Consider the following 13,682-nt stretch of genomic DNA (forward strand, 5'->3'; position numbering starts at 1 on the left):
GCCTCGCGGAACTGCGTTCTTAAATATCATCTGAAAGACTCAAAAGCCATAGAAGCCGACTTGAGGCTCATTTAGTGAGATGGGTTACTTTCCAAGCTCAAAGCAGGAAGCTCAAAGAGGGCACATTAGCCGACGAACCCGAGTTCCCCAACAAGACACATTTAATGATGTTACAAAATGAGGACCCTGTCACCTTCCGGACCGCATTAATGGCTTATAAGAAGAGGATGCGCTCCGGGTCTCGGGTTCCGCTCGAATTTGTGCATGTCTTGACATGTCGGCTCAGAAAGGCTGACTTTGAGAAGACACAAAAGTATGGCGGACCCTTACTTGAGAATGATGTCTCTATGATAATAAAATCTCTTGGTCCGCCAGAATACTGGACAGAAAGTGTAAAACTTGCATTAAGTCTGAGTCTTGAAAATCGGAACCCTTGGGTCGCATCTGGTATTCTTTCTGCTCTGAACGACTATCCAGAGATCATAGCGTCTTACATCGAAGCTATCTCCACCATTCTGGACTCTGACGATGCTAGTCTAAGATGGCGGACCATGGTAAGGTTGAGCGGACAGAAGAACCTTCCTCAATCGACTCTTGACCGCATGGCAAAGTTTCTTTGCAGACCAGACGAGACACGTCTCGCAAGAGAAAGAGTGCTTGAGATCCTGACAGCTGAGTCTTACTGGACCAAATATCTGACTCTGAAGGCAAAAGAGGATGAAGGTGTTGAGAAACTAGGGGACGACTCAGTGGATCTTGTGCAGACTGGCTTGAAGCTCATCGAATACGGAAACCTAGAGAATGCGGCTATTGCAACCTTGGCACTTGGTTACCAAGACCAGCAACTACCGAGAAAGGCTATCAACAAAGTCTTGACGAACCTTTTACGAAATGATGTAGTTATTAGACTGGCTTCTTTGGATGCATTAGCTTGTCAGACAAATCTTGGGATTGAAGATCTAAGAGCCGTTTCTGATCGTCTGGATAATCCGAACCGTGCGGTACAGCTTGCTGCCGTCAAAGCCCTTGAGGGGCGAAGTGAGCTATCACGCATGGATGATACGCTATGCTCCCTTGTCAAGTTTTTGAGGGTCGGGTCTTTGGATATCGACTCAGAAATACGACTGATAGTGGAGAGAATTTTGCGATACCAAGAGTTCCTACCCGTGAGAGTGATGGAACTTATGATCTGCTGTTTCAACGATGAGACTACTACACAAACAGGGCGCCAAAAGCCCCTATTTATCCCTGGAGGGTTCTCAGATGTTATGCCGCCATTCCCAGAAGCGGCACTCAATAAAGCCATCTTGTATCTTCGATCTGATCATCGGAAGATCCGGCGGGGGGCGCTATTGTTGTTCGACGGTCAATTAAAACTTCCTGAGACCGTGTTAAGAGCAATTATTGAGTGTTTGGTGGACGATTACGAGCCCATACGTCGGCAAGCGATGAAAACCTTGGAGAGTCACCGATCGGATTTAAATGAGCGACTTTACTCGGCTATAGACTACCATCTGGATGTCGAAGATGGAACGAAGAGAGACTTGGTGTTCCATACCGCTTACAGAACAGCCGGTTGTGCGGAAGCTGTACTGCGAACCATTGAAAAAGCTCTACTTGATAAAGATAATCTCATACGACTCAATGCTCTTACATATTGGATCCAGCACCCAGACATTCCCGGCAGACTTCATGAGGCTGTGGCAGCCTGCTGTGAGGCCCTAACACACAAACACCCCAAAGGAAGGCATGACATGATTAAGATGCTTTCTCGTGAGGCCAGGAGATTCTTCCCTGACACGAGGATCCTTTATGCTCTTGCGGAATTTCTTAACGATGACGACGTGGATATCCGGCGAGATACAGTCAGTTATCTTTCGCGGCATCCGAACGTACCTCCCAGAATAACTGCCCGGATAGCCTCGAAGATTTCAGAATTTCCGGATGATATTTTCCAATACACCTCATCAATGACCATTCTTCTACAACATAACGATGCTTATGGAGCGACGTTAGCTAGAGCTAAAGTGGATGAACAGCTCAAATTTCTTCTCGAGAGGTCAGATACGATGCATATTGCGTGGTATATGAGGAATGGGCAGAGCCTGATTGAAACGGGTAGTGGTGTGATGTATAAAGAGTTGGAGAATCCCAGGGCTTTTGCGAATGCGATTGAGAAGGCTAGGAAGAAGGCGGAGATGCCTGATGTTGTGGCAAGGGTGCCGTGGCAGTGGATGGGATTTGAGTGGTGACTTCTCAAGGGTAGTTCCCCGGAGAGAACAGTAACATCGGTTGGCCAAAATAAACTCATCAGAGAGTCCCCTCACCTTATGCTGACTTACCTTAACACTTTTGTCGCTTAGGATGAAGGTCCTAAGATTTCGTCCCACGCCTAGAGAGTCTACAAGGGTCTCATGAGTCATTCTGAGATTAGCGAGGTATTTTAGTGATGGATTACCCGGGCGTTGGGTTGATTATGGATACTATATACATTTCAGTTCTTGGTTATTTACTCAACATATGTGTTTGATAGTAGATCATTTCTCTTCAATTTTTCTTCCTCAATACCTACTAATTTCTCTTATTGTCGCTATTGTAGGTCTAATTTTGGAACCCTCTGCTTAGCCCCCAGGATCATGGTGCTGCGCCCATGCACTCAGCCTGTCAGGCCTTGCGGGATATCCACAGCTCTTACTGGCTGTTTAACGACACTTCAGCATGGGTGTATGCTGACATTCTGGTTCCCTCCGTTCAACATCAACTTTAATAACTCGAGCTCACTTATGAAAACTTATGGGATCATATCAAACTCGTATCATTCCCAGACAAAATGGCATCCAATACGAAAACATGTTTTGTTGAGCGCAAGGACGCCATTCAGGTCCACGATCACTGTCCCGAGCGGCCCTATGTTGAGTTGGAAGTGCCGCAAGATGCAAAGAGAGTCACTGCAGTTACTTTCGGTGGCATATCTCGCGATCAAGGTCAGTGAATAGGCCATTGTCTTTCATCAGATGTAACTGACATGTCAAACAGGCTGGGCAGACAGATCAGAAGCAGTTTCTTTCACCTGGTGGGACGCTTCAGTAAAGCGTCCTGAAGGCCGTGGAGATCTACGCACGATTACTGTACTCAACAACCGTCTTGCAAACGATGAGCCCCAGAACTGGTCTGATCGATGGACTGTTTTTCATGGGCCAAGACGGCGACTCTGGATTGAAGCCCTGCGACCAGGCGATATTATTCAGTTGATTCCTCGAGCTATGTATATGGCATGGGTGAATATCATCGACGAGGGAAGCATCAAGATTGAATACGAACCTAAGGAGTTGGAGGAAGAACTCCAAGGCCTGCAACTTACCTCAAATGCTTCGCATTATGCTGGGGCGTTGAGTGTTGAGAGGCAGGATATTCGGCTTCTTCACGTTGAGCCAGGGACTTTTGATGACCCGATCAGATGTTCCTTTCGCGTGGCAAGCCTGAAGGAAGTCGAGGCCAAAGGGATCGACTTCCACGCACTGTCGTATTGCTGGGGAGATCCTACCGAGCGAGAGGAGATTTTCTTATCGAAAGAAGGTGACTTCGACAATGAAAAAGAGGGGATGTCCTTTAGTATCGGAAAGTCTGCTGCCCAGGCTCTGCGCCGCTTGAGACTAGAGAGAGACACTTTGGTCATTTGGATCGATGCTGTGTGTATCAACCAGGATGATCTTCAAGAAAGAGCACAACAGGTTACGCTCATGAGTCAAATTTACTCTTTGGCCTCCGTCGTTCATATCTGGCTTGGAGAGGATAACCACGGCGTTGAAGCTTGCTTGAAGCTTATCCGAGATATCTGCAACTCAAACTCCGGACTATGTCAAGGCGGTGAACAATGCTCATGCGCTGGAACAGCCCACTCAGCTCCCCTTGAAGAGGTTAGGGCGTATGAGCAAAGCAAGAAGAATGAGGGTAAGGCTATCTCATTCAAGGGGATGTTGGAAGTCTTCGACATCCACTTGAAGACTTGGACAAGGGAGATCATAGACCTTGCGGGCTGGTATGGGAACACGCAACTATCGTTCCTCATGAGCACTCTCTATGAGAACCCATGGTTCACGAGAGTATGGGTTATCCAGGAAGCTCTATCAGCAAAACAACCCTTCATTCACTGCTCGGGGGAGCAGGTCCCCTGGGAAGAAGTGGTGCAAGTCAGCAACTGGCTTGAGAATCCGGGATACTCCAGCCAAAACCCCCATATTGTCTCACAGCAGATTTCCATGGCGGCTATTTGGAAGACTTTGAAACCAAAGGGAAAGACTACGGAGGTTCCGACTACTCCAATCGAAACACAGGATACGAACGAGTTATCGAGTATTTTAGAAGTGTTTCTTTCGGGCCTGGATCTCAAAGCAACCGATCCTCGGGATAAACTGTTTGCTTTACTGACCTTTGCGAATGAGACGCATGATACTACGAAGTTGGATGACTTGATTCGACCTAACTACGACAAGTCCAAGGAGAGAGTATTTGCTGACTTTACGCGCTGGTGGATCCGAGAGCACAACTCAGTGGCTATCTTGTCGTCTATCCATTGTCAACCATCACGAACTTGGGTCAAGATTCTGGGGCCCGAAGCCCAAGATCCAGTGTCGAACCGACCAACTTGGTCTGTTGACAGCGGAGGAAGCTCAAGACGGACGCAGGCCAATTTGAACGCCCGCTTCAAATTCAAAGCAGCAGGCGAAACAAAGCCAGACCTTGACCTCCTCAAAACCGACGATCCTCTTGTTCTTCGACTTTTAGGTCTTCACGTTACCGAGATCAAGAACATTAGCCACGCACCTATCGAGTACATATACCCTTACCAAAGCCCTGTCGAAAAGCAAAGCGAATTATCTCAAGTCTTCGATAAGATCTTCGATCCCTGTGCCCTGTCACCATTCTGGTCAAGAAACCAGAGTCCAGATGGCTTCAAAACAGAAAGCAATGAGACATGCAACATGAAATACCTTGACCATATGCGCTCTCACTGGAACTACCGTGCGCGAGAACCACTCGAAGTGCTGAAGCCAAGCGCCGGCAAAGAGTTGGAGCACTACAAGACGAATAAGCTTCCAACATGCATGGAACCTTGTTTCTTTGCCACGACTTCGGGGTTGTTTGGATTGTGCCCTTGGCGATCGAAGGAGGGAGATGTGATCGTGTTGCTTGATGGAGGTAATGTGCCTTATTTGCTGAGGCCTGTTGATGAGCAGAAGTTTGAGTTGGTTGGTGAGTGTTTTGTCCAGGGGATTATGCATGGGGAGATATTGGAGGGGTTGGCGAAGCTTGGGGACGGGCTTGGGAAGAGACAGGTTTTCAGTATCGTTTGAGGATCCATTTGTAGTAAGCAAGCGATTTCGCAAATTGGTAATTATTTCAATTTTGGGACTGTGATTCTGGGATATACATAGTCTGAACAGCATATGTAAAGGTTTAACCAGAAAATTAATCTTTAACGCTATGGAGTCACTGTACAAAGTAAATTCTGCCACTACAAAGAGATACAACCCCCTCACGATCTCAAGTACCTATATCCATAGTAGCCAAGAATGCCCGTCCCCGACACGGCAGTTGTCAAGATAAACACCAAGCTCGTCACAATACCTTGCTCGAAGAAACCAAGCTTCGTTCCCTTGAGCTTCCGCTTCATCTCGGGAAGTCTCTTTGTAGCTTCCTGATCCAGCGCACTTAGCTCTCTGGTTGAAGTTGTGTTGACAATCTTGTCGAGCTTGTTGTCAGTGGCGGATTTGGTAAGATACTTGGGTTTTAGACGGGAGAAGAGATCTTGGTGGTAGATGTTGTTGGTTCCAGACTGGGGAGGAATGCCGGATGGTGCGGTGGGGGAGTCTGGGCTGTTAGTACTGTTTCTGAAAGGGACGGGTTTGTGAACTTACAAAGAAGTTTGGTTGGAATGTGGTTGACAAAGCTCACGGCTGTATCCACGAATTGGCATAGATATTTGGCCATAGCGGGATTGGTGAAGATATAAGCAGCGGCCAGAGATCCAATGCTAGAAAGGTCAGCCATGTTCATCCAAACAGGGGTCTTCATACTTACTCTCTCGAAGTATCAATAGCATCATCCATACTAGTAACAGCATGTACAATAAGCGTCGTCTCATCAACCTTTTGGCTCAGCAAACTCGATTGTCTGCTCTCAACATCAAGAATCACACCATTCGATCCAGAAAGCACAACATGCACAGAATCATCCTTCTCAACCTCTTTCGACAATGCAGATTTAGGAGCCTTGGACTTGTTCGGTGAGTTGGCTAGGAACTCAGTGCTCTGCTGCACAAGAGCGCGGAGTAAATCCTTCTTGACCCATTCGTTGACGAGAACGACGTCAGGGGCGTAGGGGGCTTTGCCTTGCAGGCTGAAACGTGCGGATACAAGAGCTTTGGCGGCGGCTTGGATATCTGCGTCTCGTTCCACGAATGCAACTACTGGTGCTTCGGGGTCTGAGACGAGGTGGTCTTTCAGAATGGGGCCGTCTGAGCCATTTTGGGAGACGCGGATGTGAGGAAGGTTGATATCTTCTGCTGTGACTTCTTGGTTTGAGACTGTGAAAATATCTCTATCCAAAGACTTGGCGATCAGGTCTAGCACGATCTTTGGTGTTTCACGTAGTGAGTTTTGAGCCTATACTCATTAGTTTCATATTATCACAAATAAGCAAAGGAACATACCTGCACAACAACACAGTTCCCAGCCGCAAGAGCCGGTGCCAACGCCGCGATCAATGCATAAAAGAAGGCATGATACGCCGGCTCAATGACAACAACACCAATAGGTTCCCGACTAGTAACATCGTCATGGCCCTTCGTAACAGCATACTCATCCTCAATCGCCTTGACCGGATCAAGCGATTCATGCGCGTCCGCAATAGCCTGCAGAGCAAGCCAATACTCAACCTTTACCTCAGCAGTTTGATGTTTCGTATCTTTTGCGATAGCATCTTGAATCTGCACCGCTTTATCCGCTAACGCGCTGTGAAGATTTCTGAGTTGGTCTTTTCGGTAGAACGGGTTGTGAAGACGCCCGTCGATGGCTGCTGATCTAATTGCTGCGAGTGATTTCGACATTGTGATGATGATGGTGATTGGCACTAAGCTGATGTTGGAAATTGGAGATGTGTTGAGATACTTGAGGACCCCCATTTTGTGATGCTAAGAGCTCAAGAGTTAGAGGGACAAGTTGGGGTTGACTCCGGGGACCCCGGATTCTCCATCGGTTCGGGTGAGGAGGTCTCCGCGTCGTACTCCTCCACATCCCGAGTGGAGGTCTCATCAAACGATAATGCCCCGAATCAGCCGGTAGAGTTTGAACGGCAAATGAGAATAAGGCAAAAATGCAACCTCAGTAAATTTACCAACACGTCTATCAATTCCTGCCCCAGAATCTCAAACTTGACATCAACATCTTCACCATGTCGACCACTACAGTAACTCACACGCAAAACGGCGACTTTCACAGCTCCATCCTTCGCGATTACGAGCTTCACCACTCTCAAGCTCGCGAGGAATCGCCGGATTGTCGAACATCGCCTGTGACGTCCGCAGAGCACCCGGAATTTGATCTGCCGCATCGTCGTGTGCCTGAGTATAGGCCGCTTAATCGGGACGCCGCGCATGTCAATGGTGTTCGCGTCTATACGAGCACGGCTGAGAGGTTCTTCATCACTGCTATGTTTAGAGGCCTGAGTGTCAACGCTGTAAGTGTAATTGATAGATTTTATGAGTATGAGCTGATTTTAGAAGAGCGCTGCTCAGTATTGGAGGGCGTCGATTGGAAGGTTTACGGATAAGGTTTGGAAATATCAGGTTGGAGGAGAGTTTTAGACCAGCAGTTGAATTGCTTGAGGGTCGGAGTTTACTATTGAATTTCTTTTATTATTCAACCATATATCAGATTTATCGAATTCTCTCATTTTTCAGTCTGGCTTTTGTTATATGCTTCCAACTTGCAATTTCTGTTGTAAGAGACAGCTCAAGTAGTCAAAGCTAGACCTATGGGCATTTAGATCATTTGAATACGATTCTACAAATGACTCTATGATTCGGCCATATATGAAGCTATATTTTACTTCAAGGTTCTTTAAGAAAATATCAAAAGCTCTCAGTTTTCATGACCGTGATTAAGGTATGGCGTTGTACTTAATAGAAAGTTGCCAGGCATTTACACATGACAAACATCATCATTTATTTACACTCGTTCTTAGGCCAAAATCAAATCTATCTACTCGGAAGCCTTAACGCCCTCCATATTTCCATAATCCTCACCCAACTCCTTACCTCCAACATCAGGCTTCGTCGACGGCAAAAGCACATACAACATCCTCGCCCACTCCGTCTCACTAGTGTTTCTCCACGCATGCATAGTAGCCCTCTGCACACAGACATCACCCCTCTTCAAGACCTTCTTATCCCCCGAATCCAAAATCAACTCCACCTCACCCTCCAGCACAACACCGTAGTCAAGACTCACAGTGCGATGCATAGGTGAAACATGACCAGGGCACATATCGACATAGCGGAGGATAGTGCCGGTTGAGATACTGAGCCCTGGTTGGTTGGTCAGGAAGCCTTGGTAGGATTCCACGTCGGCGTTGTTGGTGAGCTTGGCGGGGAACTCTTTTGTGGCGTAGCCTAGTGCGAAGTGTGCTTCGCCGTTGGGGAGGGCGTAGAAGGGCGCGTCTGAGTTGATTGATGTGTCGATTATGGCTTTGCCTTCATCATTGTGTGTTGTGATGATGCGTTGGGTTTGTCTGAGTTTGCCGTTGAGAGCCATTGTGAATTTTTGTAGTTGACAAACTTGGTATATAGCTGATTATGGCAGATATTCTGTAAGTTTCCCCCGAATATTGTTCGAAATTGATGCAGTCCTCTAGTTCTATTTCTCCTCATCATTTTATGTCAACCGCCGGATATACGACCTCACTTTTCCTTACATACCCGGGACCATCTCCCCTCAATTTACTCATCGGGATGTGGAGGGCGTCAGTATCAACCGATTGCCGATCGTCCACTTAACCCATCGCGGGGTTCTTCGGAATTCAGTCCTCGGGATAGGATAGGTGACTAATGAACGATGAATAATACGTGACTAGAATTGAGTTGAAGAGAACTATCATTTTTGCCATCTTAATTAACTGTTACGTTCCGAATGAATCGACGATTGATTATCCATCTAGAACAATAAACACTATGGCAGCCACAGACTTTGCTCACCATTTCACCGAGAAGAACATTCCTTTCGGAATAGCTTCCTCTCAGTCTCATAAGACTCCCCAGGCTGCCACCAGACTCGGAAATACTGTGATATTCCTGAATGATCTCGTGGAAGAGTTATTCAAGGGTGTTGATGGCCTCCCTAGAGGTGTACTTAACGAGCAGACTCTGAATTCTTTTGCAGCTCTTCCCAAAACTGTGCATCAACATGTAAGGAAGCAAATCCAACAAACCTATCAACAAAATGGCCTCGATGGTTTCCCTTCAGGCAGCAAAGAAGATATCAATTCTGTGACGATGCATTTGCCTGTGGAAATCAAAGACTTTGCGGGTATGAAAGACCCCTTTCGTTACTGTTATAAAACACTAAATTTCAAACAGACTTCTCCTGCTCTCTTGACCACGTCATAAATGCAGGGCGTATAGTAGTCAACAACGGAACGCCACCACCCGGCTTCTTCAAGTTCCCAGTTGGATATCAAGGCCGAACAGGCTCTATCGTGGTTTCAGGAACAGATATTGAGCGTCCTTATGGACAGTTCAAGAACCCTGCTGCAACTGAAACGGATAATCCTATCATTTATGCACCGTCTCAGAAGGTTGATTATGAAGTTGAGCTTGCAGCCGTTGTTGGAAAGCCGCTGGGCATGAGGCAGAGACTTCATGCTAAGGATGCTGAGGAGCATATTTTTGGTTTTTTAATTCTTAATGATTGGAGTGGTAAGCACTTAGCCAACCTACTTATGGAGATGGACAACTAACAGATTTAGCTCGTGATATCCAAGGTTTTGAAATGTTCCCTCTCGGCCCTTTCAACGGCAAGAGTCTAGGAACTTCCATCTCTCCCTGGATTATTACCCTTGATGCTCTAGAGCCCTTCAGAACCAAGGCCCAAGAGCAGAAGGCTATATCAGCCTCATACCTCCAGCATCCCAACCCCTCAACATTCTCCATCAACTTGAAAGTTGAAGTCTTGGCAAACAACAACTCCACAACACTTGGTGTTTGTCCAGTCGAGTCTCTATACTGGACTCCTCAGCAAATGGTTGCGCACTCAGTTAGTTCGGGAAGTGCGCTTAGGACCGGTGATCTTCTGGCCACGGGTACTGTTTCTGGTTCTGAGGAGACAAGCAGAGGTTGTATGCTTGAATCAACGGAGGGCGGCAGCAAGCCTGTCACTTTGAGTGATGGGTTGAAAAGGGGATTTCTTGAGGATGGCGATGTCGTGAGGATAACGGGATCTGTGGGTGGAGATGGATCAGGTATTGGATTTGGTGAATGCATTGGCCAGCTTACTCCTGCTCGTCCTTATTGAGTTTGATGTTATAGATACTTGAAGAATAGAGAGTCTTATGTTATTCAATGCATGTTATTTTCGTATCAATTCAAATGGCTGACTAAGGCCATAAATATCTATTCCTTGTGTGTGATCTGGGCCCCCTATCTAGTTGTTGAGGTGAATGTTTCCCTTTCGCGAAGTGCGAACCCTTATATAACCTGAGTCTCCTTCAAATACTGTTTTCAAAACTTTATTTCCACCAACAAATATGGTCAGAACACCAGGCATCACCTGCTAATCAGATACACAACTCAGCATAGAATCAAAAGGCTTCCTACTATGAAATGCTGACCTAAATATGCGTACAAAACTTAAACTCGCTAGTCAACCCTTCGAGCATGAGAAATATCATCCACACCTCTTCCATACTCGACCTTACTCTTAACAACACCATAAACAGGAATCTGAGAGAACCCAGTCGCGATATGGTTCAACGTAGGTAAAGTATCCCATGTACCAGCTGTAAGATCCAGGTCACTCCCACTTCCAACCAACGTCTTCTCAACGTGTCGCTTCGTCGTCTCCAACCCATCCTCGATGAAGACAGGATACGCGGCATCGGCAACACCAGGCTGGCCTACTGCTGGCACATATCGGTATACCAAAAGTCCTTGTTCTTCTGGCAGAGGAGGAGCACCAGGAGGACCAACAGGAGGGTGATGGCCGTTTGTTCCGTTGACACCATTTGTATGCCCGTTGGTAGCCTCTCCTAGACCCTTGAGTGTGATATCGACGAACTCGGCTCCTCGCCAACTGCAGCGAATGCTAGTGTTGGCTCCCTTCTCCACAACATCAATATCACAGAAGAGCTTAGGCATACCAAGCTCCTCACGACCCGTGACGATAGGATCAGCCAAGTTCTCTAGTAGAACAGCTAGGAAAGACCCATAGATCTTGCTACCGTCCTTCTTCTCATACTGAACACCATGGATCCAAAGACCGAAGAACTTGTAACCGCCACCGCCAAGCCACTTCATATCCTTCAACTCTGTGCAGGAGTATGTAGCTTCAGCGACGGTACCGGGCTTGTAGAAGCTGAACCGGTCTGTGGGGAAGAGAGTCTTCAGGTAAGGAGCTGAAGACTTGAAACGGACCGACCAGGTAGTGAACGAAGAGTCATTGCCGTTATATCGTTGTCCGTGGAAATCTTGCCGAGGACTGGGCATGGGGCCGAATGACACAGGTGACTTCCAGTGCAGGTTCTTATTTTGAGACCAGAGATAATCTCTGAGAGCCTTCTTGGTGTTGTGCCACTCGTCATGACCGAAGTTGTAGTTGAGGAATTTGAAGACTATATAGTTGTCAGCTTTGAAGCGTGATGTAGGTGTTACTTCACTCACTGTTGAACTGGGCTCGCTTCTCCTCGTTAAGATCCTCCCCAGCTTGTCTGGTGAAAGTTTGAACTGTGTGAGCTCTCTCATCTCTGATCTTCTCATACAGAGCCAAACGGCTGGGAACGTCGTTGGCTGTTGTGCCGGGGGGGAATAGTGCAACTAGTGATGCTGCATCCTCGATGGCAATACCACCACCTTGTCCTTGATCTATAGGCAATTAGTAACAGCCATGAAATGCTATGCGGTCCACTCACGAGGCAAGAATGGATGAGCCGCGTCTCCAAGAAGCACAAGACGATCCTTATGCCACGTTGAAATACGATCCATATCCAACAAGGTCCAGAGCTTCAGCTCGCTGACATCCACCAGGTCCAGAAGAGCAAGCACTCTTGGCTCAAAATCCTTGTAAACTTCGCGGAGGAGCTCCTTGCTTCCACCATTACCCCAACCTAGTAATGTCAGCGGTTATGCTGGTATAAGAGATATTCCTTTACTTACCTGATCCTTTGTTTGCTCCTGAAGTGATACTGCTGGGATGAATGGCAACAAAGTTCATAACCGTATTGTTGGAGCAAGGATACATGACTAGTCTGCAGTCATCGCCCATCCACATCGTCATTGTGCCTGTGCGTTCGGCGAAAGGCCTGGTTTTTTCATTCTTGAGGATATCCGAATGAGGAATCATAAATCGGAACGCGCTCTTCCCAGATCCATAAGGTTTGATATCTGAGCCGGTAACGATTGATCGCGTTATTGACTGCTCGTTATTAGTTTCAAGAGGTAATAAATGAGAAAATCTGCATTCTTACGCTAACGCCATCGGCTCCAAGAACCAAATCTCCAGAAGCTGTAGTGCCATCTTCAAACTTGACAGTTGCCGTTGAAGGGTCGACGTCGACTACTGGGCTGGAGGTCTTGAGAATAGCTGGCGTTCCGGGGCCTTCGCGGGAAGTCGCTTGGTTCTTGAGGTTCTCATGGAGACTGACACGATGCGCAAGTACCCATGGCTACATTCGGTTAGCGATTGCTGCAAGAATAACACCGTGCAAACGTACGTGCTCCCAAACTGAGAGTGGTCCTTTGAGGTTGTTATCAAATTTCAGGTGTCCATCCCCTGTGTACTCAGTGACCTGCGAAGTCTCAGCTTGCCATTCAAATTCCTGTTATTTGTGCTACTTACGCCTTCAACACGATTTGCGCCAAAGCTCTCGGGGAAAACACCAAATCGCTTCAAAATTCCATGACAATTGGGGGCCAAGTGAATAGCAGCACCGACTTCTTTAGCCAGTTGTGATCTCTCAAACAGCTGCAAAGTATGAGTCAAAGTGGGTATTGTCAAGATAAACTTTACTTACTGTTACTTTATGCCCCTGTTGGCGGAGACCAAGCGCAGCGGTTAAACCACCAATGCCTTGTAATGTCAGCACTTTCGCAGGAGAACAACTCCAAGATTAATAGAATTACCTGCTCCAACAATGAGAATGTCTAAAGGTCTTGTTTCTGTGTCTTGAGTCATGATTGCAAGTGGATAATACGGTACAACAACTCAACAAGAGCGTACTCGGCAGATGTATATGACCAGGCGATGTAACTATTTCGTGCAGCTCTGAACTTAATAAACCCCAGACTCTACAAACCGTCTCATGATCAACCTTCCCCAGATTTACCCGTTTCCCCCTTCATCTCCTCCAAGTCCCCGATCTTACTTGCATCTGAGGGTTGCGCGTTCGGGACTCGGCCCCACGTAACCGAACGC

The 13,682-nt window shown here is 47.1% G+C and overlaps 7 protein-coding genes across 7 annotated transcripts; 4 read left to right on the plus strand and 3 right to left on the minus strand.

The window, feature by feature from the left end:
• Nucleotides 1-164: 164 nt before the first annotated feature.
• On the plus strand, nucleotides 165-2,500 carry FOXG_09130 (uncharacterized protein; the record flags this gene model as incomplete). Its single annotated transcript, XM_018388167.1, has 1 exon — nucleotides 165-2,500. One exon carries the CDS (start codon nucleotides 165-167, stop codon nucleotides 2,250-2,252), a length of 2,088 nt encoding a protein of 695 aa, XP_018246188.1. The 3' UTR covers nucleotides 2,253-2,500.
• A 228-nt stretch (nucleotides 2,501-2,728) lies between these two features.
• Nucleotides 2,729-5,530, plus strand: FOXG_09131 (uncharacterized protein). The gene is made up of 2 exons (XM_018388168.1): nucleotides 2,729-2,984; nucleotides 3,037-5,530. Exons 1-2 carry the CDS (start codon nucleotides 2,831-2,833, stop codon nucleotides 5,352-5,354), a joined length of 2,472 nt encoding a protein of 823 aa, XP_018246189.1. The 5' UTR covers nucleotides 2,729-2,830; the 3' UTR covers nucleotides 5,355-5,530.
• On the minus strand, nucleotides 5,383-7,225 carry FOXG_09132 (uncharacterized protein). The gene is made up of 4 exons (XM_018388169.1): nucleotides 6,713-7,225; nucleotides 6,082-6,665; nucleotides 5,919-6,034; nucleotides 5,383-5,871 (listed from the first exon to the last, which is right to left on the minus strand). Exons 1-4 carry the CDS (start codon nucleotides 7,181-7,183, stop codon nucleotides 5,537-5,539), a joined length of 1,506 nt encoding a protein of 501 aa, XP_018246190.1. The 5' UTR covers nucleotides 7,184-7,225; the 3' UTR covers nucleotides 5,383-5,536.
• Nucleotides 7,226-7,351: 126 nt separating this feature from the next.
• On the plus strand, nucleotides 7,352-8,197 carry FOXG_09133 (uncharacterized protein). Its single transcript, XM_018388170.1, has 2 exons — nucleotides 7,352-7,737; nucleotides 7,784-8,197. Exons 1-2 carry the CDS (start codon nucleotides 7,453-7,455, stop codon nucleotides 7,862-7,864), a joined length of 366 nt encoding a protein of 121 aa, XP_018246191.1. The 5' UTR covers nucleotides 7,352-7,452; the 3' UTR covers nucleotides 7,865-8,197.
• FOXG_09134 (uncharacterized protein) lies at nucleotides 8,058-8,949 on the minus strand. The gene has a single exon (XM_018388171.1). The coding sequence runs from the start codon at nucleotides 8,811-8,813 to the stop codon at nucleotides 8,262-8,264; it is 552 nt and encodes a 183-aa protein (XP_018246192.1). The 5' UTR covers nucleotides 8,814-8,949; the 3' UTR covers nucleotides 8,058-8,261.
• Nucleotides 8,950-9,072: 123 nt separating this feature from the next.
• On the plus strand, nucleotides 9,073-10,656 carry FOXG_09135 (uncharacterized protein). Its single transcript, XM_018388172.1, has 3 exons — nucleotides 9,073-9,584; nucleotides 9,635-9,973; nucleotides 10,024-10,656. Exons 1-3 carry the CDS (start codon nucleotides 9,230-9,232, stop codon nucleotides 10,566-10,568), a joined length of 1,239 nt encoding a protein of 412 aa, XP_018246193.1. The 5' UTR covers nucleotides 9,073-9,229; the 3' UTR covers nucleotides 10,569-10,656.
• On the minus strand, nucleotides 10,601-13,576 carry FOXG_09136 (uncharacterized protein). Its single transcript, XM_018388173.1, has 9 exons — nucleotides 13,391-13,576; nucleotides 13,282-13,337; nucleotides 13,107-13,232; nucleotides 12,982-13,056; nucleotides 12,736-12,933; nucleotides 12,425-12,683; nucleotides 12,181-12,375; nucleotides 11,933-12,133; nucleotides 10,601-11,883 (listed from the first exon to the last, which is right to left on the minus strand). The coding sequence occupies exons 1-9, from the start codon at nucleotides 13,440-13,442 to the stop codon at nucleotides 10,913-10,915; spliced, it is 2,133 nt and encodes a 710-aa protein (XP_018246194.1). The 5' UTR covers nucleotides 13,443-13,576; the 3' UTR covers nucleotides 10,601-10,912.
• Nucleotides 13,577-13,682: the final 106 nt, after the last annotated feature.

This window comes from Fusarium oxysporum, chromosome 9 (genome assembly GCF_000149955.1).
Source record: "Fusarium oxysporum f. sp. lycopersici 4287 chromosome 9, whole genome shotgun sequence".
NCBI classification, from domain to species: Eukaryota; Fungi; Ascomycota; class Sordariomycetes; order Hypocreales; family Nectriaceae; genus Fusarium; species Fusarium oxysporum.